This window comes from Pseudonaja textilis, chromosome 2 (assembly GCF_049901715.1).
Source record: "Pseudonaja textilis isolate UNSWEBS1 chromosome 2, rPseTex1.2, whole genome shotgun sequence".
NCBI lineage: Eukaryota > Metazoa > Chordata > Lepidosauria > Squamata > Elapidae > Pseudonaja > Pseudonaja textilis.
Window position 1 is genome coordinate 72,813,972 of NC_141991.1, and position 26,228 is coordinate 72,840,199.

A 26,228-nucleotide genomic window follows, 5' to 3' on the forward strand; every position below is an offset into this window, starting at 1 on the left:
AACGGAGAACTGCAATGTTAGTCTGAATCAGACTTGTTGATGCTGGTGATTTAAATGTTCAGATACATGAACTATTGTGGGACTCTATCTGAGGAATCAGTAGGCTTCTTCTGGGTGATGAATGGCAAGCTAAAATATTTGCGAATGAGCGGAGATGACAACCACAGCTAAGAGCCAAGGATCGGTGAGGAGACCGGTCTCATGGAACTTCTCTGGATAAGGAGAGGATAGAAGATGGCCCACTTGTGCTCCAGGTGACTGCTCTTCACAAGGAAACCAAAAGACAGTGATTTCCCCTGAGTTTGAGGACTGGGAGACAAAGGGAACCGTCATGCTCCCAACTGCAGAGCCTTTTAAAGGACACTGATCAAGGTTAAAATAAGACATGTTTGCATAAATCTGGGATCCCTTTATGGACTTCTTGCTGACACTACGACTGAAATGTTAACGATTTATATATTTGTGTATGACTAAGGGATGGGATATGGGAAGAAGAGATATTTGCATATGATAACGGGATATATTAAGTTTGTACTTGTGATGAAACTACCTTTTTATATTCATTTTTTCCTTTTCCTTTCTTTTTACTGTACACCTTTTTTTTCTTCTTCTTTCTCTTCTTTCTGAGTTTAGCTTGCATTTTCTTTTACTATTGTTATTAAAACTTTCAAACATATGTACACACACACACACACACACACACACACACACACGATAAACTGTTATGCCCAAGTGTTTGCACCCAAAATATCCCAAGACTGGGGGAGGCTGAAGTGGAGGAACACTTCAAGAAAGGAAAGAATTTCAGAAGCTCAATATATATTTTTAAAAAAACTAAAAGCAAATGCAGAGGTGTGATTTTCACATAAATATGCCTCAAGTGGGCAACATTTTTTTATTTATTTTAGGAGCAAGCTGCATTGGGTGGGTAATGCCATCTTATGTGCATAACAAACTGTGCTTCCAAATATGGTATCTACTCTTCACTGGGCTTCCAAACTTCAAGTGTTTCTGAAGAGATTATCCTGCCACCCGCCCCTAGTGGACTGTAGCTTCTCTTACCAGGCTGCGCCTGAGGTTTGGCTGTTGTCGAAGCTTCTGCTTCTTCCTCACTGCTGTCCGAGGAACTGTCTGAGGAGCTCTCCTTATGTTTAGTGATTCCAGAGGGCGTAGCAGTCAGAGCCTGTCCCTGGCTTGGTTTAACCTTGGGAGAGGCAATTTGTTCTTCTTTCCCTGTTGCTTTTGTGGCAGATCCCTGGGGTTTGGTGGAAGCAGCATTGGGTGTATTTAAGTTGGTCTGTACAAGCTTTCCTGAAGAACTGGCTGCTTTTCCAGCCACCAGCTTAAAAAAAGGGTGAATAGGAGGCTGTAGTGGGGAAAATAAACATAACCGGAAATGCATTTAAAAATCGTGTATGGCTAAGGGATAAAATGTGTATCTTCTCAGAAATAACAGACATTTGGTCGGAAACAAAACCAATACTATATTGCCATCAACCATAGACTATGCAGGTCTGCTCAGGATGCTCCAGTTTCTATTGTTGACAGTTTCACAGAAGTTCAATACATACACAAAATACCCTTGGAGATAAAACAGTTTATCTTTAATGCAATTAGCCATTCCAAAATTTACATAAAGAATTTCTACATTATCTGCGCTGCAAAAAAATAAAATAAATGAACCACTAGATTGCCCACTCCAACAATGTCATGATGTTAACACACACACACACACCCGGTTCCAATAAGAGAACCTGTAAGATTAGCCTGACCTGTGTGGCTTCACTTATAGTATCTTATCTATCCTGAGAACAACATCCGTGAAGAGTGGCTTCTTGTATGCAAGAATGACCTCTCCTTTTACCTGCTTTGCTGGCTTCTCAGCTTCTTTGCTATCTGAAGAATCGGAGCTGCTGCTCTCTGAGCTCTCAGAGGCTTTTGGAACAGGGACAGTTCCTGCTGTTGTTGAGGTTCTCCCCCCTTTCCCTGCTGGCTGAGGTTTGCTTGATGTGAGCCCTGCATTCTTGGCTGTCACACTTTTCACGTGATTGGTACCAGGTTTATGTGTTACCTGAGCTGGTTTCTATGGAAATAAAGTATTGCAGAATTAGACTATGGACTAATTTCTGATTCAAGGGAATTAAATCAGTATTTCAGTTGACTGAACATGGAGAATAGCCACCTCAGAATTGGCAATGAAGATACTGAAGTGGTGGATAGCTTCCACCTTTTAGGATCAACCAATAAAGGAGCAAGCACTCAAGAAATATGCAACAGACTAGTACTTGGTAGAGCAGCCATGAAAGTCTTGGAAAAGATATTGAAATGTTATGCGTAGCTATCTCTACAAAGATTAGAATCATGCAAACCTTAGTATTCCCTGTGATACTCTAGGGAAGCACAAGTTGGATTTTGAAAAATAAGATTTTTTTCAGAATAGGAAGAATACTGGTGTTTTTGAAGTTTGGTGTTAGAGAAGATTTCTGAGGACACTGCAGACAGTAAAGAAAACAAACAGATCACTGCACACGTGATCAGGCTCAAATTATCCTACTTTGGTACAGTATGTGATGACCTAGCTCTTAGGAACAGCATTTAATGCTGGGAAAGGTAAGTGAAGGTGACTTGCAACAATGTGAATGGACTCAAGGTACGGTGGCAATGGGCACATTATTGAAAGATCTGAAAGAACAGGTTAGGAACAGACTGTCAGAGAAGATCTATGTGGCTGCTAAGAGTTGATACTGATTTGATGACACATCATCAATCAGTTGCGTAACCACTATCACTAGTTCCTTCAATTCTTCTCTAGAGGCTTGGTAAGTATAGGAATTAGGTTGTGGCAGCTTTCAATACACAGGCTGCTCCCATCTGGTCGTAGCTCTGTAGAAACAGAAAATGGCCTAAAACATGGACAGGCAAAAATTTGAGCAGGCATTCCTTTGTTTGTCCTGGTGTCAATTCACTTATGGGTCTGCTTCAAAACAAGGGAATCTTATAAAAGCTGTAGTCTGCTTCTACATTAGCTTCCAAGATGGTGTTCAATCTGCAAATGTCAACCTTCATTTCGCTTTCTGGAAAAAATACCCCCAGTGTGTCTACACATTTGTATTTTCCAAGATACCAACAGACTTTGTTTACATGCAACCTCCATTGCAGGAGCCCCATTACCACTAAGCAGTTCGCTATCTTGTTTCAGCCAATCTTCCTTTTATTAAAAGGAAAGGTGTGTGGAGTTTGCAAAGCTTCGGCGGCGGCAGGAATCCGCGATCATGTGTGGTTCCTGCTGTGCTCGCCGCCGAAGTGTCTCCGATCCAGCTGGATCTGGAGGATATGGTTGCCCCATAGAGGCAACTGAAGATAGAGGAGATCCGGATAGGGGTTTGGGGGTATCACAAACCCACTCCTCAGCCGGCTAAACTCCTTTTTCCCAAGGCGGTGGAGCAGCGGTCAGCAATGGCCGCCACAAAGAAGCCTGCAGCTGGGTAAGATTGTGCAGGAGGAAGCTGGAGAAAGAGAAAGTTTTTTGGCTGAACCGGGACAATAAGGAACTTTTAAACACCCTGGAATTTTAATTGCTTGAATGATACATTGTTTCCTAAGAAGACTGGAAAGCGGCGGAAGAAAATTGAAAGGGAAAGTTACTTTCTCTCACTCTCCCTCCCCGTGGAAATAACTGATGGAAATCGGAAAAACCTGCTTGGGCACAGAAGGTAACTAAATCTGAAATTTAAAGCCAAGGGGATAAAAGATTTCTGAACATTGGAATTAAAAACTAAAACCTTTTTTGCTATAAGTGGGAGGGAAGAGGTAAAGAACTTATTTTAAGATTGTACTGAAGGAGACTGCTTGGAGTTTATAAGACCAGAAATAACAGGCAATAAGGACTTCTAAAAAAATACTTTGGAACTGTGTAATTGAACTCTACCCCAGGAAGAGAAAATATAAAAAGAAGAAAGTGCTAAATGAAACAATTTGTTTTGATTTGGATTGCTCTGTGACTTTGGGATTTTTGGGAACTATTTCTTGAAAGATTAAAAACATTTGGGTTGTTCTTAAGAAAAAAAATGGCATTATCTGTTGAGGAATTGCAAATGGAATTTCAAAAGCTAAAAGAAGAGGAACAAGAAGGCAAGGGCTCTTCTGGATCTATTTTTCACTTTTTAGAAATGGCGATTTCTACCTACCAAGAAATACAACAACAAGAAGGCTGGGATGAAGGAGAAGAAGCCATCTTTAATGGACAGACAATCTTACTTGAGGAAGAAAAGAGAAAGGGGGAAAAGAAAATGGAGAATTTAGAACTTAAAAAAGCAACCAAGAAAGGGAAAAATAAGATGGAAAATCAATACAATGTCAGAAAGCAACAGAAAAGAGAAATACAACAGAGAGAGAAGATTAAGAGAGGGGAGTTTGAGAGATGAGGGGTCAAAAAGGCTAGAATTGATAAGAAAGGAAGGGAAAAAGGAAAGAGAAGTCATAAAGGTTTAAAACAAGATGTTAAAAAACAGGTTTTTTTCAGAGACAAAGGGTAAATTATAATTTAAAAAATGATTCTGCAAAAGTACATAAGATTGTATTGTAGATATTAGTATTTGAAATTGAGTTAGAAAACTGAAATATTATATGAATTAATAATGCATTAAAGGGAATGTATAAAAATGTTTAAGATTTAACAATAGAGTTTAACTTTCTATGGAATACTGTTTTTACTATCTTATAAACTTAATTCTCTCTCTTTTGTTTTATTATTCTAAAATGTAATACTTAGAATGTACTAAGCAGAATCAGTATGGAAAGTATGTATTATTTTAAGTGTTAAATTTAGGGGAAAGATAAAGTTTGTCATACTTCAACCAGTGATTACAGGAGAAATATTGTATTAGAAAGAAAAGATAGATAATTGAAAGAGAACGGACAAAAGATGCAAGTAGAATTATCTAAATTGAGATGAAATAAATAAAATAGAATTAAGAGAGTGAATGAAGAGAGAAAATATATAGAAAATATAGAATGTTAAATAAGATATGAAATAGTATATTAAGTGAGCATGAATTTGATTTATGCCTGTACAAAAAGATGTAACCCGGGGTAAGCCGCTTTCCAAAAAGAAGTTTTATGTATTTATGTTTTGTGTTTTGTTTGTCTATGTTTGAATTAATAAAATGCTAGAAGAATGTTGGAAGAGAATAACGAAATTGTATAACACAGATGGATACAATGAATATATACAATTCAAGGCAATAGAAATATAATTGAATAGAAAGAAAGGGAGAAATAAAGAGAAGTTGGGAAGAGATATGAAGCTGAACAAATAAGATAAATATATATATTAAACTGTGCTTGTATGGAAATGTGATAATTTGGAATTAACCTGTCTTTAAATAAGTTGTTTTATTTGTTTTTCAGAAAAGATGTTCTATGCTACTATATTCTACGTTTTGTTTGTGTATTGTTTTTAAAAATTAATAAAAAAATTTTTTTTAAAAAAAAAACGGAAAGGTGTGTGGGAAAAACTAAGATTGCAACTTCATCTGCCTTGCTCTGCCCTATAATTTCCAAGCATCTCCCTAATTCACCTGAAAGAACGGAAAAAAGTATGGGGGTGTGGTGTGTGGTTGATTTATAAATATTTAGGATGTTGATTAGGACTTAATGTCAGCAATCTGAAGGCTATTTTTAAAATGTGCCATAAAAGAACTATGTTCCCTTTAGCACAAACAACATTTCATTGTTGGAAAGGGGCAATCTCAATTTTGCCCTTTTTGTCAGGTGGAGAGATATACAACAAGAGACAGGGTAGGAAAGGGGATCACATTTCCCTCTCAAAATATGGGAATCCTTTGTGAGGGAAGAATTTTTGTTTTGCCTTGAGGACAAGCTTATTCAAAGAGCCTTGTAGTGATTTTATTGTCTTCCTGGAGCTGGAACTGGAATCCAATCTACGAATCAAGAGTGTTAAAGAGGGATTTGTCTGGGGGAAATGCATGGCATTCAGTAATGGGACTGTGTTTGTCGACAGATACTGATCGTGTGTTGTCAACAGAGCTATAGGCTGATTTTCTTCGGCCTTCATTTAGCTACAAGCTCCTACTTTTAAGGGTAGTACATTTTTATTTTATTTACTTCTTTTGCTATTTGAGTTTGGGTTGCTATATTTGAACCGCACTGAAAACAAATTATAGCACTCTAGAGAAAAAGCTGGCTATTACCTATTTTTTTCCTACAAAATCAGATTCTAGCCTCTTAAGGTAATAAAAATAAGTGGAACAAAGTGAAGTACTTGGGGAAATTTCAGGATCTATCTGGAAGAAACTGCAGAGCTCAAGTTTTAAGCACTAACATTTTTTAAAAAATTAGATTTTTTCCAATACAATAGAGGTATAAAAATTAAAATAATTAAAATAAGAAAAAGTTAAAAACATGAAATGAAGCAACATAGAATTATGGTTTATATTAATTGCCATCTTATTCTTTCCTTTTCTTCACTGACCCTTTTTAATCCCTCAATGCATAAAACATAAATTCAGTCTTTTCTTCTTTCAACAAAAATACTGTAAATTTCTAATCTGAGGACCAACACTGAGGAGCTACAAAACAAGAGTGCCCTGCAGAATTTCTCGTTTCTATCATCAAAAAAAGGCAGGAGAAACTACAAATATTAAGCAAGTGTGCACAGATGGGCTTCCAGCTACTGTATATATGGCAGATCAGGAGGTTTCTTTTTGGTTTAGAGCACATCTAATTGTATACAAATGTTTCCAGCTGCCCATATTCCCTTTGCTGAGACTTTGCAAATCTTCAGCGATTCAGAATAACAAAAGTAAATTTAAGTAATGGAATAGAATTTGTGTGACATATTTCAGATCCATGTCCCTAAAAAATGTCAGTTTTTGGCCCTGAGTACATAAAATCATCTCACTGTGTCAAAACACAGAAAGAAGAGATTCTCAGAATACAACCCTATAGCTTCTCCTGAACTCCATGCAATTGATATTTTTAAGGTGTTCATAATCAGTAGCAATTAATCACCAACTGCATTTGCTTTCCCCAGATGGCTCACTCATTAAACTCAATGGGGCTTATTTCAAAGTAAATACGCACTAGACTGATTTTACAGTCCAATGTTATATTTCTATCTACAATCCTGACTCTTTTTTTAATTGTCACACAAAATAGTCTTTCAAGTTTACTTCTCCTGATCAATTCTAAACACTAGATTTTAGTTGTGTGTGTTCCCATGCACCCTTCATATTCATCACCTGGGACAACAACATATAAATGTATACATCCGACATATTTTTTAAAAATAGACATGCTTTCTAAGTAACAAAGCAGTGGTACTGAGCGATAATTGTGGAATTAATTGTAGTATTTTTAATCACACATCTTCTTACATCACATAATTGCCCACTTTTGTACAATGATGATGCAATAATAAAATTAACCAAATACTCTATCTGCATCTTTATTCATTCATTCATAATTTCATTCCTGAGGTAGAAAGCACCCTTTCAGCCCCTTGTTTTCCTTCTTACTGATAAAACAACCAATTACAAACAATGCCAGAACATTCACAGCCTAAACAAACGGAAAAAAAAAACCAAACCAAAATCCCTCCATTGGGTTTTGCAAAAAAAAAAAAAAAAGGTAGGGCACAGAATTTCCCCTTCCAGAGATTTCTCTATGGTTACCTGAGCAGCCACTCTATCTTCCTCCGAATCAGAGTCATCACTTGAATCTTCACTACTATCATCGCTCCGCTGGGCTTTCTGAGGCAATTCCTTTGGAGGCTGGGGCTTCACTGTACATACACTATTAGCTGCAGGAGTTGCTTTGGGGGCTGAAAGCAAGCATGATACAGAAAAGTGAAAACTCAGCTACTTCTAAAAGGCTGCACAATTAGAAGCCACAGCCTCACTTTGTTCTTTGTCTTTGCTGACTTTCACCAAGAGCTCCAAAGATGCATCAATTCTCAGTGGTTTTCTCTCAAATGTTTGACCAGGCAGCTCAAGCAATGATGATTTCAAGACATGATACATTCTGATATCTGCATTTTCTTGGCATGCTATGAACGCCCCCCCCCCCAAACCACACATCTTAGGAACAGCCATTGTGTTCCTCAAAAAATTATTTTGTGAAACAATCCACAATTTCCCAAAAAACAACAACACCAAAATCAGTCACGCTGGGTTTTTTTTCCCCCAAGCCAGTTTTGGGACAAAAAGGCTAGAACTGTGTGTAATTTCAATTTACAGCATTGACATTCAATAAATCTTGTTAGCAATTACTTGGTTATGACAGACAAGGTATTTTCCTCATTGTGAAGCCAGTTACCATAAGAGTGGGGATGACTATGGATGCTGCAAGTTTTTCAATAAACAAATTTGAGGTGGTTCTAGATTTACAATCATTTGTTTAGTGACCGTTTAGATGGCACTGAAACAAGTGACTTAGGACTGGTGTTTTTTTTTTCATATTTACCACTGTTGCAGCCTCATGATCAAAATTTCATGCTTGGCAACTGGTATTTATTTATGAAAGGTGCACTGTCCCAGGGTCACATGATTTAACCTTCCCCACAGACTTCCAACAAACAGTGAATGGGAGAAGCCAAATTCGCTTAACAATCTGATTCACTTAACAACGGCAATGATTCATTTAACAACTGCAGCAAAAAGGTTGCAAAAAATGGGATACCTTTTACAACTGTCTTGCTCATCAGAAATTTTGGGCTCAGTTTTGAGTTGTAAGTTGAGAAGTAGCTTGTACATAGCACTATAACAATTAAAAAAGCTAACTGCAGGAAGATGCCTTTAGTTTAAAATTTCAAAATACACACCACTGAAAACTGCTGCAGTTCTAAAAGCTGTGTGCCAAAACTACTACACAAAGGAACTGGTGAAGAGAGACTTTAAGCTACAAGAAAATCAGATTTGTTTAAAAAATATTCTAAAGATGTTTTGAATTCCTTAGTCAATTTTTTTGAAGTACCACGTGTCATCATCTCTCATAGTTATTAACAACTCAAAACACTGGTTACAGCTGTAACATATTTTTCATAGATTTCTGGGAGAACAAATTTATGAGATCTGTCAACTGCTGTAGCCCTGATAGAAACACTGAACACAATTTGCTAAACTCTGTATTTCTTTAGGCAAAACCACACAAGAAACTATTTCTGAGATACACTTGAGAAAAAAATGTATGTTTTCAGGTGTTTGTAAAATAGGGCACAGGTTTAAAAGAAGAATTTGCACAGAAAAGTAACAATGAGAACAGTTAAAGTTAAAAATATTTCTGAAGTTTATATTAAGAAAGGGAAGTTTTGTACAAAATCTGTGTACAATATGGTGGGGAAAATTGCAAATAAAAGTAGAAACTTTATCTTTAATGCAGTTTAAAAAAATCTGTACCGTTTCAGTCTAACAGATGAAATTACTGCCTACAGATGATGGAGGAAAATAAGCCAAAAAACGGTGATGGTTTAAATCACCAAACAACTATGCTTGGCCTTGCTAGGGCTTTTTCATAAGAAAAAAAAAATTAAATTAACCAGATTAAGAGGCATCAATTGCTTTCTGTTGTGAATAATCCAGAATCATGAATCTGTTTATTACTGGTTTTCTTTCATCTTTAGAAAAACTCATTGTTCAGAAATTAATCAGGGTTTGGCAACACCACAAAGGACAAGAAGATCCAATTTCCTTCAAAATAAAGGGAACATCAGTTAATTGATGAAACACACTGAAACTATAGGCTAAAGGCAAAATTGAAGATGCTAACATATCTCTTGTGTTAGTTTTGAAATAACTGGCATCAGTGCTAGCACTTCAGAATGCATTTTGTGCATCCCCTTGTTATTTCTGTCCTTTCCCTGTCAAGCAGCTAAGCAAATAAACTAATAGAGCTGCTGAAAATAAAAGGTTTTTCCCCTGAGCACCAACAAGACTGGAGCCTTCTCTTACTAGATGGAGCTGGCAGTTTGCATGGTGTAAGGTCAGTTTCATCCTCACTGTCAGAGGAGGTGCTGCTTTCATTCTGTGCTTCCTTCTCCTTCAAAACACCTGGTACAGCTTTGGGTAAGATCTCAGGCTGATTGGCCTGGTTTTGTCTGGCCTTCACAGAAGGGCGTGGTGTTGACAATCTCTGCACCATGAGGGGAAAAAACAAGCAGACATACATGTAAAATTCATTGATTTCTCATACACCTTTTCTTCCCTCTTTAATTTCTAACAGAATCAAAACAATGTATTCCCAATAGCAATGACCACAACTGGGACTGCCGTGGCTAAGTGCAACACTTTGCTTAACTACTGCTTCACTTAGTGATAGAAATTTCTGGTCCCAATTATGAATTGTAACCCGAGGATTACCTGCATAGCCTGAAACAGATACAAAAACTTAATCTGCCTGCCAGGCTTCTTAAATATCTTTAAATGTCAGATTTTTTTTCTTGTAACATTTTATTTACAGTAAAATACATTTCATAAAATAGAGCAGTGGCCATATTTACAACTCAAGACAAGGTATAAAAAAGACATGGAAGAATTTGGAATTGAGGCAAAACTGAACCAATTAGATGAAATATTGGGGGGAATGGATGAAAAATTAATTTCTAAAATGTATAATTACTTGTTAGAATTCAAAATGGTGGAAGAAATAGTTAAAGGCCCAATGATTGCATGGGCAAGGAATATAGGGCACAACATTAATTTGGAAAACTGGGGAAAAAATTGAAATCAAAATTACAAAATAACAAAATCGGCTGTCTATAAAGAAAATCAATATAAAATGTGTGTGTTACCAGTGGTATCTGGCACCCTCAAGGTTAGCTAACATGTACCCAAACTTAAGTCCGATTTGCTGGAAATGTAAGCAAATGAGGGGTACCTTCTTCCACACTTGGTGGCTCTGCCCAAAAAGTAAAAAATACTGGAAAAGAATTAGATTGTGGATAAAAGAAATCACAAGTATCCAACTAAAATTTAAGGCTGAAATATTTTTGTTAGGAATGTTAAAAGGGGATTATGCAAAAGAAATGAAATATTTAATTCTCCATATAATCACGGCGGCAAGAATTGCGTTGGCACATTGTTGGAAGGGCGACCAAATGCCAACAAATAATTTGATTATTCAGAAAGTTCTTGATTGCGCTGAAATGGACCTACTTACACAAAAACTTAGGGATAAGGAAAACTCAAGATAAACTACAATTTGGGAAAAATGGTACAAGTGGATTAGGGAATTAAAAGATAAGGATTTCAAAAATGGAGTGATTAGATTAAGAACATCTACCAAAAATAGGAAATGAATAGTAGTAAAATTGTTTTCAATAAAAGACCACATAGAAACATATGTTTTTTATGTTTGTTATGTATCTGTATATTGATTTTGTTTGCAAAGAAATGTTGTATTCTATGTAATGTACATAGTGTTCTTTTTAATCTTTAATAAAGTTCATTTTTAATTAAAAAAAATGCATTTCATAGTATTTTATAAATGTCTCAGCTTTGTATAGTTTTTAGTCTGTTAAGATTGTAAGCTACCCAGAGTTACTTTGTGGGCTGCCAATGAAATTTATAAACAAACAACAAATGAATGATTAACATTTAAATTGGTTAATTTGTAGATCAACTGCTTCTTGAATGACACACAACAAATTCCCGATTTGAAATCCTTTGGTCTTGCTAGTACTAAAGGTGGACCATGCCCATGGTATAAACATTACATCCTCATGGAGATGTATTTGCAATTGAGTTTATTTTGAAAAGAAGAAGGGGGATAAAGCACTACTTTTACAAAAGAAAACTGGCCATTCAATTGCCCTAGAAGGAAGCCACGCAGCGGTGAGCAATACAAGCTACAGTTGCCTGAATTACACCAGACTTCAAAGCCTCCCAGAGGAAGCTAAATCAAAGCTGTCTTTTCAAAAAACTCAGCATCTGGTCTCTTGTATTTTTAAGAACTCTGGGGAGAATAACAAAGAAATGAGGCAAGAAAAGAAATCATTTTCTGAGCAGCTTTCATCTGTTAAACAGGACAATACTGAGGCTGCTAGATCTCTAACAGCAGTTCTTTCTTTCTTATTCCTCTGTGTGACAACAATGAATATTGTAAGACGGTGTAAAATATTGTGCAAAACACACCTGACAATTGCTGGCGAGGAAAGGCATGTTCTTTTAAAAGGGGAAAGGAGTTATCTAAATGGATCTTTTTCTTTCTTTCTTCCCCCTTTGTAAGTCTTCAATTCCAATAATTTGGATGTTTGTGTTATTACTAGTCAGTTGATATGCACAATTTTTTTATTTTTGGCCTATTTTTTTTCCAAATCAATGTAACTACCCTAACTGTACTAACTGAACGGATATGTTGGGATGACGTAGGTGCCTGCTTTTATACAAATCTTTCATTCATAATATGTATTTTCTCCTTATCTTTCAAAAGAGTTTGAAGACCCGGTTCTGCGGGCTCCCATGGTGCTCACAGTGGAGTAACCACAGGAGACATATGTGAATCATTCGGAAAGGAACGTATCCATTTACCTTCTACTGGGAAGGGTACAAACGCAGTGCTATGGAGAATGACAGACTTATCTCGTTGAAGGGAAAAGTCAGGAAGGTGCAGCAAGAGATAGAGACCAACATTTTACAGATGGAAGACGGGTCAGATAATAGGTATACTGTATACTAGGCTTCCAAGATGCCAATGGAGAGAGCTAGAACTATATTGCTTTAAGATGTAGGGTACACACACTGGCAAAGAAAGGACCATTGTGTGCGAAATTATTCTATTTGATTATCTAGAGTAGAAGTGGGGAATGATGGAACCTTTATCACTTGTGGACTTCAATTCCCAGAATTCCTATGCTATGCTGGCTCAGGAATTCTGGGAGTTGAAGTCCACAAGTCATTAAAGGGCCATTGTTCCTCACCTCTGCTCTAGAGGAAGCCTGCTTAAAAATCACTGACATGAGAGCTAAAAGACTCATGGACCAGAAGCCTGCCATATTTTTGGTCAGAGTCTATGGAATATAAAAGTTGTTTTCACCCCTTTTTATATTTTTAGGAAGTCATTCAAAACCTGACGATTCTGATGTCCAGTTGTGGAAACGGGGGATGACCATTTTATCTGAATTATGACATTTTTGGCTTGTTACTATATTTTAGCAGGTTACTATTCATGTTTTTTTTAACACCATCCAAAGAAGCTACCCTGGCAAGCTGTAAAAGCCTTATTAAAAATAAGCAAATCATCTTACAATGGCTGGCTCATGCAAAAACAAAGACCACCGTTCCTAGAGGAAAAACACCAACCTTCTGACTTATGGGAACGGGCAAAGTCTCACTCTCACTCTCAGATGATGAGTCGCTGCTGTCTGAGCTCTGGGCTTCTTTTGCAGGAGGCTTTGATAAGCTGGTTGTGGGAGTCTTCTGAGAGGATTTTGGTGTAATTGAAGCAGAAACTGCCTTCTTTAATGGACTTGATGCTGCGTTTTTCTCTGTTGTTTTTAAGGCCTGAGGATTTATTTTTTTTTGAGACAATTTTAACTATGGTTAGATATTAGAAAAATGGTATAAATTAGAGTTCATGAACTTGAATAAGACATTCTGGTGTAATAAATCAAAACAAAGGCTTGGGAAATAGGTTAAATTGTTCTGAAACTCTGTCAGAACAATTTCTTTCCCCTTAACTTTGTAAGTACACAATATTAGACAATTTAAATAAAGAAAAATAACTATTTTGTCTACACAATTTACCAAATGCTTCAAGAAGTTCAAGGGTAAGAATAGAATTATACTATATATACTGTACATGCATAACAAAGGGTAACAAACAGAACTGGTATTTAAAAGTGACCCTGAATTGCCTGTTTAGCATTCATATTGTTTTATTTTGTTATACTCTCCAGAAATGCTACCTGGAAGGGCTGTAAATGTCTTATTAAAAAATAAGCAAATCATCTTATAATGGCTAGCTCATGTAAAAACAAAGACCACCTTTCCCAGAGTTTTGAAGGGAAAACACCAACCTTCTGACTTATGGGAACCGGCGGAATCTCACTATCACTCTCAGATGATGAATCACTGCTGTCTGAGCTCTGGACTTCTTTTGAAGGGGGTGGTGGCTTTGATAAGCTGGTCGTGGGGGCCTTCTGCGTGGATTTTGATGGAACAGAAGCAGAAACTGTCTTCTTCAATGGGCTTGATGCTGCATTTTTTGCTGCTGTTTTGAAGGCCTGAGGATTTTTTTGAGATAATTTTAACTATTGTTAAGAGATGAGAGAAATGGTATAAAGTCAAAGTTCCTGAACCTGTCCAAGACATCCTGGTGTAATAGATCTTGAGAAGGCTTGGGAAGCATATTAAATTGTTCTGAAGCTGTGTCAACTTCTTTTCCCTGAACTTCATTTTTAAATACAGAGCAATGCAAAAATTTAAATAAAAATGTAACTTCTTGGTGTATGTATTTTGTGTGTATATACCTACAGAACACACATGCTGTATGGGCAGGGTAAAAGATAATCTGGTAAATTCACAGCCTGAAAACAGCCATAAGGGTGACATCTTTGTTCAGCAGCAAGTGAAAAAAATTATCTTTGTCGGCATTGTCTGTAATCATAAAGTCTGGTGAAATTTACAGACGGTTATGTTAATTAAACACTTGGCTACTTTATATTCCAATTTCAATCTATCATACCAAAGGGAGAACCTTGTTGTCACTATGACATTCTTATCTCTCCAAATTATAAATCAGCTCTCACAGCTCTTTAGATTCCATAGGAATAGTTGGTAATGAGATAGTATTTGCCCAATAATTCCTATGCATCAGATTTCCAGACACTTGATTAGACTGACCAGTTTCAAGCTGTTTTCCTTTCTTACGTTTTGTATCTATTGACTTCAGATGTTGGAATCAGTGTCTTAGCCAACTTTACTAATGCATCTCACCTGTGATACTGAAGCAGGTGCTTTAGTTTCATTATCCAATGAGTCAGTAGTTTCTGAAGTATCTGTTGATTCTGGGCTTCTGTTTGCATTTCCAGATTTTGCACTGGCTGGCTTTGCTGTTGTTACCTTTACTGTATTTCTTGCACAAGAGCCAGGAGTGACTGGCAACTTGTTCAGCAGTGGGCTACTGATCAGGGAATTTTGCACAGCTGCTTTAATCTAGAAGGAAAGATAAAAAAAATGTTGCTTGTATCGCAGGGCGGAGTGAATAGCATAGATATTGGCTACTAAAGGTGCATATTCTAGCTCAGGAGTCTTCAAACTTGACAGCTTTAAGACTTGTGGACTTCAACTCCCAGAATTCCTCCTCCAGTCATGTTAGCTCAGGAATTCTGGGAGTTGAAGTCCACAAGTCTTAAATTTGCCAAGTTTGAAGACCCTTGCTCTAGCTAATGCATTGGAATAGTCAAGTTGGGACAAGAGAAGGATTAATCCTTGATCCACTGAGTAACATCATTCTATCAAGTCTAATCTATTGCTCTAATTTGAAGGAGATAAAGTAGAGGACTCTATATCCACTATGTAGGTTTAGGACAAAGGAAGCAAAAGGTCGGTATGGTTCTCTTGCATTTCCTGGAACCCCTTTGGGCAGGAGTTTCTCCTTTCCCACTAGGAGAAGGAAATGAGGAGGATCAGCTTCGCAACAGAGCCTCTTGAGAAAAGCAATTTGGAGCCTGGAGGGGAAGAAAAAGGAAATGTAAAGTAATTATGATTGGGGAGGGAGGTAGAAAAGGAAAACTGAACCTGCCCATGGCTTACATGTCAAAAGTTACAGAGATAAATCAATCCTATTTCCTCCTCAGTCAAACAAAATCATATCACTTCTCTTCAAAGTGAGATGCTAAACTTGGCTATAATAATCAATGCTAGCCTGCCTGCTCTTCCATTATTGCAATAGGAATTACGTTCTGCTTACAATTTTGATTTCACATTCTCATAACCATCCTGATGTCCACTTTCCTCCTTTATAGAAGTAGGAGAATAGCTTATAATGTATTCCTTTCCCCATTCTTGGAACAAAGTCCTCATGTGCCAATTCAGACTTTAGCACTGGAGATAATGCTGTTGTCGATTCAAAAATGCACATGGAAGAAATGGGACAAAACAATTCCTCTGAAAGTATCCAAGCATAAGAGCTATTGTCTGACACAAGAGCAGAGGTTGGAAAGCTCTATCCCAACATCTCAGGTTTTCTTAAGACAAAAAATGTAGCGATGTGGCAAGAAATTCAAATAATGGGGGCAGGTTCATTTAATTTAGAACCCTGTCAAACTTGAGTGCATATTTTAATTAGCTCTACAGTATTTACTGGTCATTAGGGGACCAGTATATCCCCCCATTTCTATTTTCTTGGGCTTGTAATGTCTTCTCTGAGCATCTTCTGAGGACAAAAATTCTCACTAAACAAATGAGCAGTGCCTGGAGGTTGACCTAATGGAGCTGATGCATGAATCCTATAAATTTTCCTCAATATATCCTCCCCTTTGGAAATAGCCTAATGCGGAGAAGCAAAGGGGATTTTTTTTCTCAAAGGCACTTTCCTGTTCTGCCTTTGTCGAGTGAGTGAATTATTTAGCAGCTTGAAGCACAGACAAAAAGGAATCACCCTTCCACTAATTTAGAAAACTGTTAACTAGAGTTACTTGGACGGTTGGTGCTTTTGTCTCATCTTCAGAGTCAGAATCATCACTTGAATCCTTGTTTGTGCTCACCGCCTTCTTTAAAGCTAAAATATAGAAAAGAGGATTTGATGCCAAAGGAGATAACTTTTTAAAAATATTCAGCATTTATAGCTACCAATACTAAATTATAGGATATCCCATTATCCTATAGTCATCTTTGTTGTTCTGCATATCAAGTTTTAAAATATAACTAGAAATTTGGAAGTGGGGCCAATCCATTCCTAACATCACCAAACACAGTAACCAGAAGTAGATTCAGCATCTAAGGTTCTTGCATTGTAACAGGTATGTTCTGCTACCTCTGCAAAAGATGCTGAAGCACAAAAAAAAAAGTTTCTATGACACTGCAAAGATACCCATCAATCCTTATCCACATATTCAGAACACAATGATCACATGTTAGACGCCACAAAATCACACACCATCATGACAAGCTTCCTTTTAGCCCAAGAAGTTGTTTTGAGTCCCAAATTTGTAGAAAAACTCTTAATATCTGTTTTTCTTGAAGTGCAGTCTTTACAGATAGCATCTGGATTGGCATAAAAAGAAACTTATTTTTGCCAGCTCAGTATAGAGATGTTATGCTGCATAAACACCCATCCTATAGGTCATTTATGGCAGGCTCCCTGATTCTAGTTCCAAAAATTCCAGTAACCCTTTCAAGCCTTTCTGAAGGATACTGTTTGGGCAAGGAAATCTTACAGATACTTTTGTAACTGGCAATGGGAATGTTCTCTTTGACAGTGAGCTTAGAACTTTTTTTCAGCTTTGAGTAAGAACTCTGAGATTACTGTAGCAGATCTTCCCTGTTATCGGTAAGACAATAAAGATGAGACCCTTCTGCAAATTTAGAGCACTATCTATGCAATACCACAATGAGCATCTTAAGCCATATACTTACTTGGTTTGGAAGGTGGGATTTTTACTGTGGTCAAAGTTGTTTCTTCCTCACTCTCCGATGAGCTGCTATTGCTGCTGCTTTCAGAGGACTCTGCTGTCTTTGGGGTCTGTGTTGTTTTTTGTCCGCCTGAAATCCGTGACTGCAAAGGAGGTCCTGCTTTACTAGAAAGGCCTTTATTTGCCCCTGCTTTTCTTGCAGCTGGAGTCAGGGCCTTATTTGAAGCAGCTTTGTTCTGCTCTCCTTTTGCTTGGGCGGCAGCAACAGTCACCCCTTTTCCTGGGACAGAATTAGTATTCTGATTGGACGATTCAGGTTTTTTTCCAGCCACAGGGGTTTTCTCCTACAACAAGAAAAGTTGGTTAAAAGAGAAAGACATTCCATGATATTTGTCAAATAATTTGTATAGATATTTCAGCATATCCTATGTTGAAAGAAACTTTTTGGCTCAAGTTTTCCCTCAGATTTTATAATAACAATTGCATGCCAAATATGTGCTCTGGAGAGACCCCACGGTCTTCATTCCCAGTTCTAAATTGATGAGCACATCAATCAGGAGCTATCATCTCAACAGAGCACAAAACGACTATCTGAAACAGGGCATGGGGGAGATACCTTGTCCCCAGCAGAACCTAGCAGCTTGTGTAATAGATGCTTCCCCATCAATCATGATAGAGATCTGTATAGCAAAATGATGTTCACCCTTATTTAGGGGTATAAAAGTGGGATCTGGCCAACAATGGCACTCCCTTTGTGATCACCAGAGGAGGCTGTTTCAGCCCTCTCACCCACCCCTTAAGTGGTGAGGGTTAAGGAAAAAACTGGATACCTTAAATCTTGCAAAGGCTGAAGATACCCAGATAATTTAGTATATTTCAGTATACTATACCCAGTATACTTTAAAATTATGAACTTTTTCCTTGTGTGTAGGTGTCTTTCTGTGTTCTGATACTTTACAGAACCGAATTAAAGACATCATTCTGAAGTCATATTGAAGACGTTTTCCAAGTAAACTTTCTTCTTTTTCTTAATCCCAAGATCAGCAATATATCATTTGCTACTGAGGCACCAGAATTTATCTGTAAAAAACAACTGAGACAAAGCAATCTACAGACTCGTTTTTGAAATGCAGGCAAGGATTTAGTCAAGAGTCACTTTTCTAGATTGCACCTGACAGCAGATTTTAAATATTTTCTAAGAACATAGTGTTTAAAATAAACAGACTCTTGGGTACAGTCCTAATTGATCATCCTAGATACAGTCCTGATATTTTCCAGCAGAAGAGCAATAATCAAAGTCTTTTTGCTTACAGTCTTTTTGGCAACTGCTTCCTCTTCAGAAGATGAATCTGAATCTTCGCTGCTACTACTCTCTTCTTTAGTTACCGTCTTTGTTGGCTTGGTGCCGTTATTCACACCCAGATGAGCTGGAACACCCATATAAAAGCACAACATATTGAAAGACTGAAGGCAACTCCCCCCCCCACGCCCAACTTATATTACAACCAATTAGAATGGAAAAGATTCTATAATCATAATCGTAGGGTTAGTGTTCATTGAAGAGGCTCTGCTCTCTACCTTTTCTATCAAAGGATAAATAACCACTGAGTGATAGGTAGGAAATAAAATATGCTGATTTTAAAAAGTTCCTTTTAAGCACCTGGTTGAAATGATTTGGTCCATGCTTATGCAAATTGACACAGTCTCAATAATCTCAATTTAAGACAATCTGTGCACAAGCTTTGTCAAATAGCAATAATACATGAAAGTATACTGCAGTTGTCCTGATTTAAATCTTCTCAAAGTTAATTATTATCTACTCTTGAATTCTCTGTTTTATTATTTCAGAGATGAGAAGTTGTGAAGAAATAAAATAGACTTTCAACCAAGTATTGCAAGAAAAGGATTAACAAAAACAGTTGATCTCCATAATTAAAAATATGTTGCTTTATAATTATCAAAATCTGTATCTTAACAATGGAAACTTTTAGATAATGATTTAAAAGTATTGTTCAAAGGCAAGTTCTATAGATAAGGTTGAAAAAAAGTCATGGATGAAATTTGAATTTTAAATACCTAAAGTGTCAAATCACAAATCTAATGAAATGGGAATGCTTATAGGATATAGAAATAAGTGTCACAAAGTTGTGGTGATGTAGTATTCCAAATATTGTGAATTTGTAATGTTGCCAGAATAACATATAAATGCATAAATAAATAAAAACTAAAATTTCCCTCTTGTTCCCAAATCTCATTTCCTTCTGTATTACGAGTAGAGGCTTATTTCACATTTTTAAGCATTTTTGGAGCTTATAGGGAATGAGGTACAATGTTCTTAAACAATAACAATGCTATTATGAACACACTAATGCTGCAGCCTTCCAACTTACTTTGTTTCCACTAAGAAACCATAAGTCAGCAGGTTTTAAGATTTACGTATCTTTAGTTCAGCTTCTTGTAGTACTAATGAGACATCTGCATCTCCCCTTTTCATGGACCTACCTTCTTCTCAAGGTCAATCATTTAAATACTTTTCTGAATGGTTCATTCTCATTGGTTCTTACTTTGTATGGTTTGTGCTGCTTCTTCTTCCTCTTCCTCCTCTGAGCTCTCAGAACTGCTCTTGGGGTCAGGAATTCTGAGCTTTGCTGGAATGCCTCTCTTTTGTTTCGGAAGTTGTGAGAAATCCCTGTTAGACAGATTTTATAAGGATGCTGAATTGGAGTTAATAAGGCTTGCTAAGATTCTCAAAGTATATTCAATTGTGTGCCCCTCTTCAGAAGCACTTTCTTTATTGTGGGAGAAATAAAAGCTGGCATTTCTTTGCCTTACACAGACACACACACACACACAAATCTGATCTGACTTGATACAGCTCGATCATTTTCTCAAGAAAATATAAGGCCAACAGACTTTAAATTTAATTTAATATTAAAAATATCATTAGAACTATACTCATACTATGCATGACCATGAAATTACAATACAAAATTTAATTAAGTCCAGTAAAAATCTAAACTGCAATGGTCCTAGGATATTCTTCAAGTATTTCTACGCATCATGTAAAAGTTTAAGCCATATCATACAGAAGAGAACAAACACAAAGGACAAAATGGCTTAGCTAAATGTAACATAGTTTTATATTCATATTGTTCAATGCACTAGATTACCACACTTTGTATTAATTTATTGTGTAAAAAGGATTATTCGGGTACCAATAGTTCCAAAAAGCTTTAGTTTTAGTGATATTATGAAGTAAGAAAGCTAATTTAAGTATCTGTCTTAATATAGTTGCAACTATAAGCAGCTTTTTTGAATAAGTTATTGACAACAAACACATTCTCTTCTTATACTGTTGTTTGAAACTAGTCCAAAACCCAGTACTGGATCTGTGATACACTATTCACAAGATCAGGATTGCTAAACCAAGTGCAAAAAAATTAAATAACAATTAAGTATAGCTATAATGTCGCAACAAGCAAATCATCTCTAACCACCCTCCAAAAATAATCAGAAAAGCTTACCTTTTCCACTGAGTGATGATCTCTCTCAGAGAAATATGAGTTGATGGGAAAGACGTCTGTACAGGAAGAAAAAACATTGGATCCGTATGATGAAATCATTTTATGATAGAATCTTTAGTACAAAAATTCTGGATTAAAGTTACAATTCTAAACATGAATCTATTAAGTAGAACTTTAGTCCTTAAAACAGAGGTGGGTAATTAATTTCCCCAAAGGCCATATAGGAAACTGCAACTGTTGTGGAGGATTGCCACAGCCTCCACTCCTGACCCCCACCATGGACTGAATTGGGCCTTAAAACACCCGCATCTGTCTTAAAGGTATGCCTAGGATTTTTACAGTACCATCATAGGCAGTGTTATTTAGGAATAATGCCTGTTGATTTCAGTGGGGTGCAAAAAAAAAAAAATGCAATCAGCACATTGATTAATTTTACCGAAATAAATAGTGAATATTTACTGAAAACTTCCAGATAGCTTTGTCTCACCCAAGTTCCCAGATTTTTTTTTCCTCTGAAGCTTTAATATCCAGAGTAGAACATCCTCATTTCCCATCTTTTACTTTTCAACAACAACAACAAAAGGTAAATGGTTGTTGGCTTACTAATCTATAATTTGAGGGGCCAAGTGACAAGGCCAATCAATAGGGAGGAAATAGGTTAAAAGAACAATAGTAATGGGGTATTTGCCACCAAAGACTTAACTGAATGAAACAAGGTTACGTGTATGGCTCTTATAAAAATAAACAACAATTTTTGTTTTTCTAGGAACAAAAATGTATTAAATTTGTGGGGTTTAAATGTCTCTCTTTATATCCTTCTAATGTAGGGGTAGGCAATAGTTGTCTACATGTTATGGATCACAACTCAAATAATCCCAAACCTATTTAAGAAGATGGAATACAATACACCTGGAAAACCAAAATTTCTGCAATCTTGTGTCCTCAGATGTTTGAATATGGTTGTTCATCATGTTCTTGGTATGGTAGAAGTTAAAATAATTCTACTCAAAATTGAGCAAAGCAGATGGGAATTGCTTCAAATTCTTTTTTTTTTTAAATGAATATATTGGTGAAAAAAGAGCATTTTACTAATTCCAAGACATTTTACAAGTATATTTCTTTCAGTGGTCCCAAAACTCTCAATTTTCTGAGTTGACACAAAATTAAAATAAGGGAAAAAGGGTCTTCATATCTTTAGAATATCAAATAGTGAAATACCATGCTTACTGTAACATCACTGCTAATTAATAGATCAAAATGACTAATAAATGTTAAGTAGAGCAACAAGAAACACAAATTAGCAACACTGATAAATTAATTAAAATAGTTGATGACTATTAGCTATGACAATAATAGATATCCTTCTACAAATTCCTGGTAACTGCTAATCACATTGCTGCAGGAAATGGTAATATTTTTAGCATACTTATTCTTCCTCACATTATAATTAAGTCTTTTTAGCAGTAGTTACAATTCTCTGCATGGCTATCTAATACAATTATTATTCAAGTACATATAGCTATGATGTTTAACCTATGTATGAATGAACTCTATATATCATTATATCATTATACTTGTCTATATAAATCTACATCTATAGGCAATATGCTCGTAAGTAACAAGTGTAAATCCATTGAGTTTAAGGGGCCATACATTTATCTTTCTAATGCTGTAACAGTTGGCAATAAGGACATGAAATTCCTTTATGTTGTCTGGTTCCCAAATTCCAAATATTAGATATGTCGTTCAAAAAAGAATACTAGCATCTGAAAATTTTAGCTTTTGTTACTACTGTCTTATTTTGTTACACAGTCTTATTGATATAACTCAGTACTTTCTCCCAAACCTAGTATGTGCAAAAATATGTATTATCCTTATTCCATTCTCCAACAGAATGCTGTCATATATTTGGCAAAGTTTTAACATCAAAAGACCTATAAATGCTTTATACTGCTCTATAGGAATTCATCTATTCCTGGAATTTTACACCTTGTCCAACATTTAAAAGCACTTTCTATGTGTCTTTTGTCTATGTGTGTTGACAATGCATTTTTCTCTTTGTGTTTGATTTTCTCATTTTTGTCACTATTTTAAACAGCAATAAAAGAATTTAAAATCTAATAAATTGTCAAAGAGCCCATAACTGAATCCAAGTTCATGTTGCTCCTCTCAACTACAATCAGAACAAAAAAGTTTCCATTAAAAGAACTCCCAAGAATATTGCAAGGTTCTGAAAGCTACTTGCTAATTCTCAACTCCCAGGCCCTCTACCTTAGCATCCTTACTGGAGCACATGAATTATGCTATGAGCAAATTGACAGCTACAAGAATACTTTTTTATTTGCCATAGAACACCCACATTTGTGGAGGAGCTAAATGCTATTTTTGCAGAAACCCATCTCCCATGCAACCCTGAGTGGACAATGACAGCATCAAGGGAGAAAATGTGGGACCCACTGATGAGTGGCATTCATCTCAACATGCAAATTTCTTCTCAAAGTAATTTCTTGCTGGTCAAGGTCTGCTGTAACCATGGCTTCAATCTAAATGCTTTACAAACATTGTAAATTACAGTTTATTCCATAAAATACACAGTACTTAGAGATCAACGGCTTGCACAATGTGTGATGTCACTCACCATTTTTAAGTCCATCCCACAAAGCAGAGCTGTGCACAATTCAAAAATGATCTCAAAGAAGTGCTTCATATATTACTCATTAAAGTGAACTGGCATTTGCAGGTGTGCGCACATATACACAGAGTCAAATTTAACATTATTAAGACTTCATATTTTGAGGCAGGGCTTGAGGCCCACCCTAATCCCTTTCTTCCTTTATGCTTTAAATGTATTTAATATTTGGAACTGATAAGATACTTTATGTCAAGCCAACTTCTATCAAGCTCTCTTACAGAGAAGAATCCTGATAGATGGCACTGTTTAATTAATGGAACCCGGAGTGCACCAATCCTGGCAGCCTGAGCTTTGTGGAACTATGGAGGACAGACAGTCTCTCAAGTAAGTAGGCCCTAGGTAAAACCAGTACCTTGTAACCCATTCAGAAGCAAACTCACAACCAATGTATCTTACAAGGCAGAAGTGTTACATGAGATCTGTCACAAGATTCCTTTCCAGTCCATCCAAGAGGGCATTCATTTCAGCTCTCGAAATCATTGTAAATGGCCAGTTTCAGAGAATGCAACCTGTTCCACTTGCAACCTGGACCAACTGAATGAATGAATCCCTCCAGCTTAGAATTATGTGGCTTCCAAAAATTTTTTTTAAAAAAAGGGAGTGGGGGTAGACACAATAAAGTAATCCAAGGACCAGGGTGCCCTGTTTCAAAGATCCAGAGAAGCGACTGACAGCCTCGTTATCAGGCCAAAGGAGAAACCTTGCGAAGGGAAGGACCAGTTCCACTTGCAACCTGACCCGCAGCTGCCTTCCAAGAAAGGGCTGCCTTTCCACAATTTCCCCAGGTTTCCAGCCACGTGGGCCACGGCGCTGTTACCTGGCCGCTCTGCTCCAGCAACTCCTCGGCGGCTCTCTCATAACCCATCTGGACCAACTGATGGTGCATCAGAGCCAGCAGCTCTTTCTGCTCTCGCTCGGCTCTCGCCATGCTCTCGCCGCGCGCGTGTGGGAAGGGGACGCGGGAAGCAACCACCTCTATCCCACGGGCATGACTACCACCGCAGGGCCCTCGTGTAGAGAAAGCGGAAGACTAACCACATGCCCCAAACTGCCTGCACCTTTACCCTTTTGCCCATGCACCAGCGCGTACGTCACTTCCTCTTCCCACCTCTACTAGTCTTCGGGCTTCTGGGAAATGTAGTCTGTGCGCGAAAGGTTACTCGGTGTGCGTCCATTTCGGAGTGTTTTTTTTTTTTTTTGAAAACGAAACGGTGGCCGGAAAAAGGACCGGTCGGAAAGATTGGAAATAATTTAAGAAAGCTACATTTCTCCCTTGGTCAATGAGACCACTGCTTGGTTGAGACCCACATTTCAAACTTTGTTGGGGGTGGGTGGGTAGGGGGAATGAGCAATTGAAATAGCAGGAGGACTCGAGTTATTTGGGAAGGCGTAAAATAACTTGGTATTTATTTTCTGGAGCAACAGGAAGATCTAATCTGAAATCTTAACTGGAATAATTCCCTTGCTACCTTGTATTACAATATTAATGTTATATCTTTAAGGTTTGAATTGTTTTTTTCTCTGTAACTTTTTATTATATCTTTTACAATTTTTATTAAATTTATATGCTGCCTATTTCACTGTCCACATACAGCATTGTTAGCAACAAGAGATTCAGATGAAAATTTGAATGAACAAATGCTGAACTGTACCAACCGACATTGGCTGAGCTCCAATATACTAAACTCACCAGTACTAAGTTCACACTAAACATTAATGGGTGAGTTTACATATCCTGCTAAAACCAGAAAACCAGACTAATCACATATTGAAGACATAACCGATTACCAGATATGCAGAAATAAATGCAACTACTGGTAGGGAGAAGCCATCCAGTGGGATTCAATTTTTTTAACAACGGTTATGTGGGAGTGGCTTGGTCATACTTGGTGGTCATGTGACTGGGTGAGGCACCAAAATAACCCAGATGTCTCCTGCTGTAGATGGGGTTGGACTAGGTGACCTCAGATCCCTTCCACCCCTGGATTGCTGTGCTGTTTCGAAGCATCCTCTGAAGCTGCATCTAGTGCCAGGATTTGTGGTCCTTCCTTCCTCTCCTTTTTCTCGCCCTCCCTCCTCCTATCCATCCATCCATCTATATCTCATTCACTTTCCCTTCCCTATCTCTCCCTTCCCTCCATCCCTCTTTCTTTTTCCTTTCCTTCCTTTCTTTCTCCCTTCCCTCCTCTTTCTTCTTTTCTCCTTCCCTCCCTTTCCTCTTTCTTTCTTTCTTTCTTTCTTTCTTTCTTTCTTTCTTTCTTTCTTTCTTTCTTTCTTTTTCTTTCTTTCTTTCTCTCTCTGTCTCTCTCTCTCTCTTTTCTTTCTCCTTCCCTCCCTCCCTCTTTCTTGTTTGCTTTCTCCCTTCCCTGCCTGCCTGCCTGCCTGCCTGCCTGCCTCCTCCCTCCCTCCCTCCCTCCTCCCT

The 26,228-nt window shown here is 37.2% G+C and overlaps 1 protein-coding gene across 3 annotated transcripts in view; it reads right to left on the minus strand.

Moving 5' to 3' along the window:
- TCOF1 (treacle ribosome biogenesis factor 1) overlaps window positions 1–24,856 on the minus strand; it is a 41,326-nt gene extending 16,470 nt beyond the window's left edge. The window contains exons 1-13 of one of the 3 annotated variants that reach the window (XM_026696605.2): window positions 24,624–24,856; window positions 21,115–21,170; window positions 20,155–20,279; window positions 18,902–19,017; window positions 17,595–17,934; window positions 16,655–16,737; window positions 14,952–15,170; window positions 14,033–14,239; window positions 13,317–13,517; window positions 9,969–10,149; window positions 7,695–7,843; window positions 1,865–2,083; window positions 1,063–1,366 (exon numbers count right to left, since the gene is read on the minus strand). In XM_026696605.2, the coding sequence (XP_026552390.2) occupies window positions 1,063–1,366; window positions 1,865–2,083; window positions 7,695–7,843; window positions 9,969–10,149; window positions 13,317–13,517; window positions 14,033–14,239; window positions 14,952–15,170; window positions 16,655–16,737; window positions 17,595–17,934; window positions 18,902–19,017; window positions 20,155–20,279; window positions 21,115–21,170; window positions 24,624–24,734 (2,311 nt within the window). In that variant the 5' untranslated portion in view covers window positions 24,735–24,856. Of the gene's footprint in view, window positions 1–1,062; window positions 1,367–1,864; window positions 2,084–7,694; window positions 7,844–9,968; window positions 10,150–13,316; window positions 13,518–14,032; window positions 14,267–14,951; window positions 15,171–16,654; window positions 16,738–17,594; window positions 17,935–18,901; window positions 19,018–20,154; window positions 20,280–21,114; window positions 21,171–24,623 lie in introns of all 3 variants that reach the window. The other 2 variants (XM_026696604.2, XM_087924279.1) reach the window with 2 other exon arrangements.
- Between the last annotated feature and the right edge of the window lie 1,372 nt (window positions 24,857–26,228).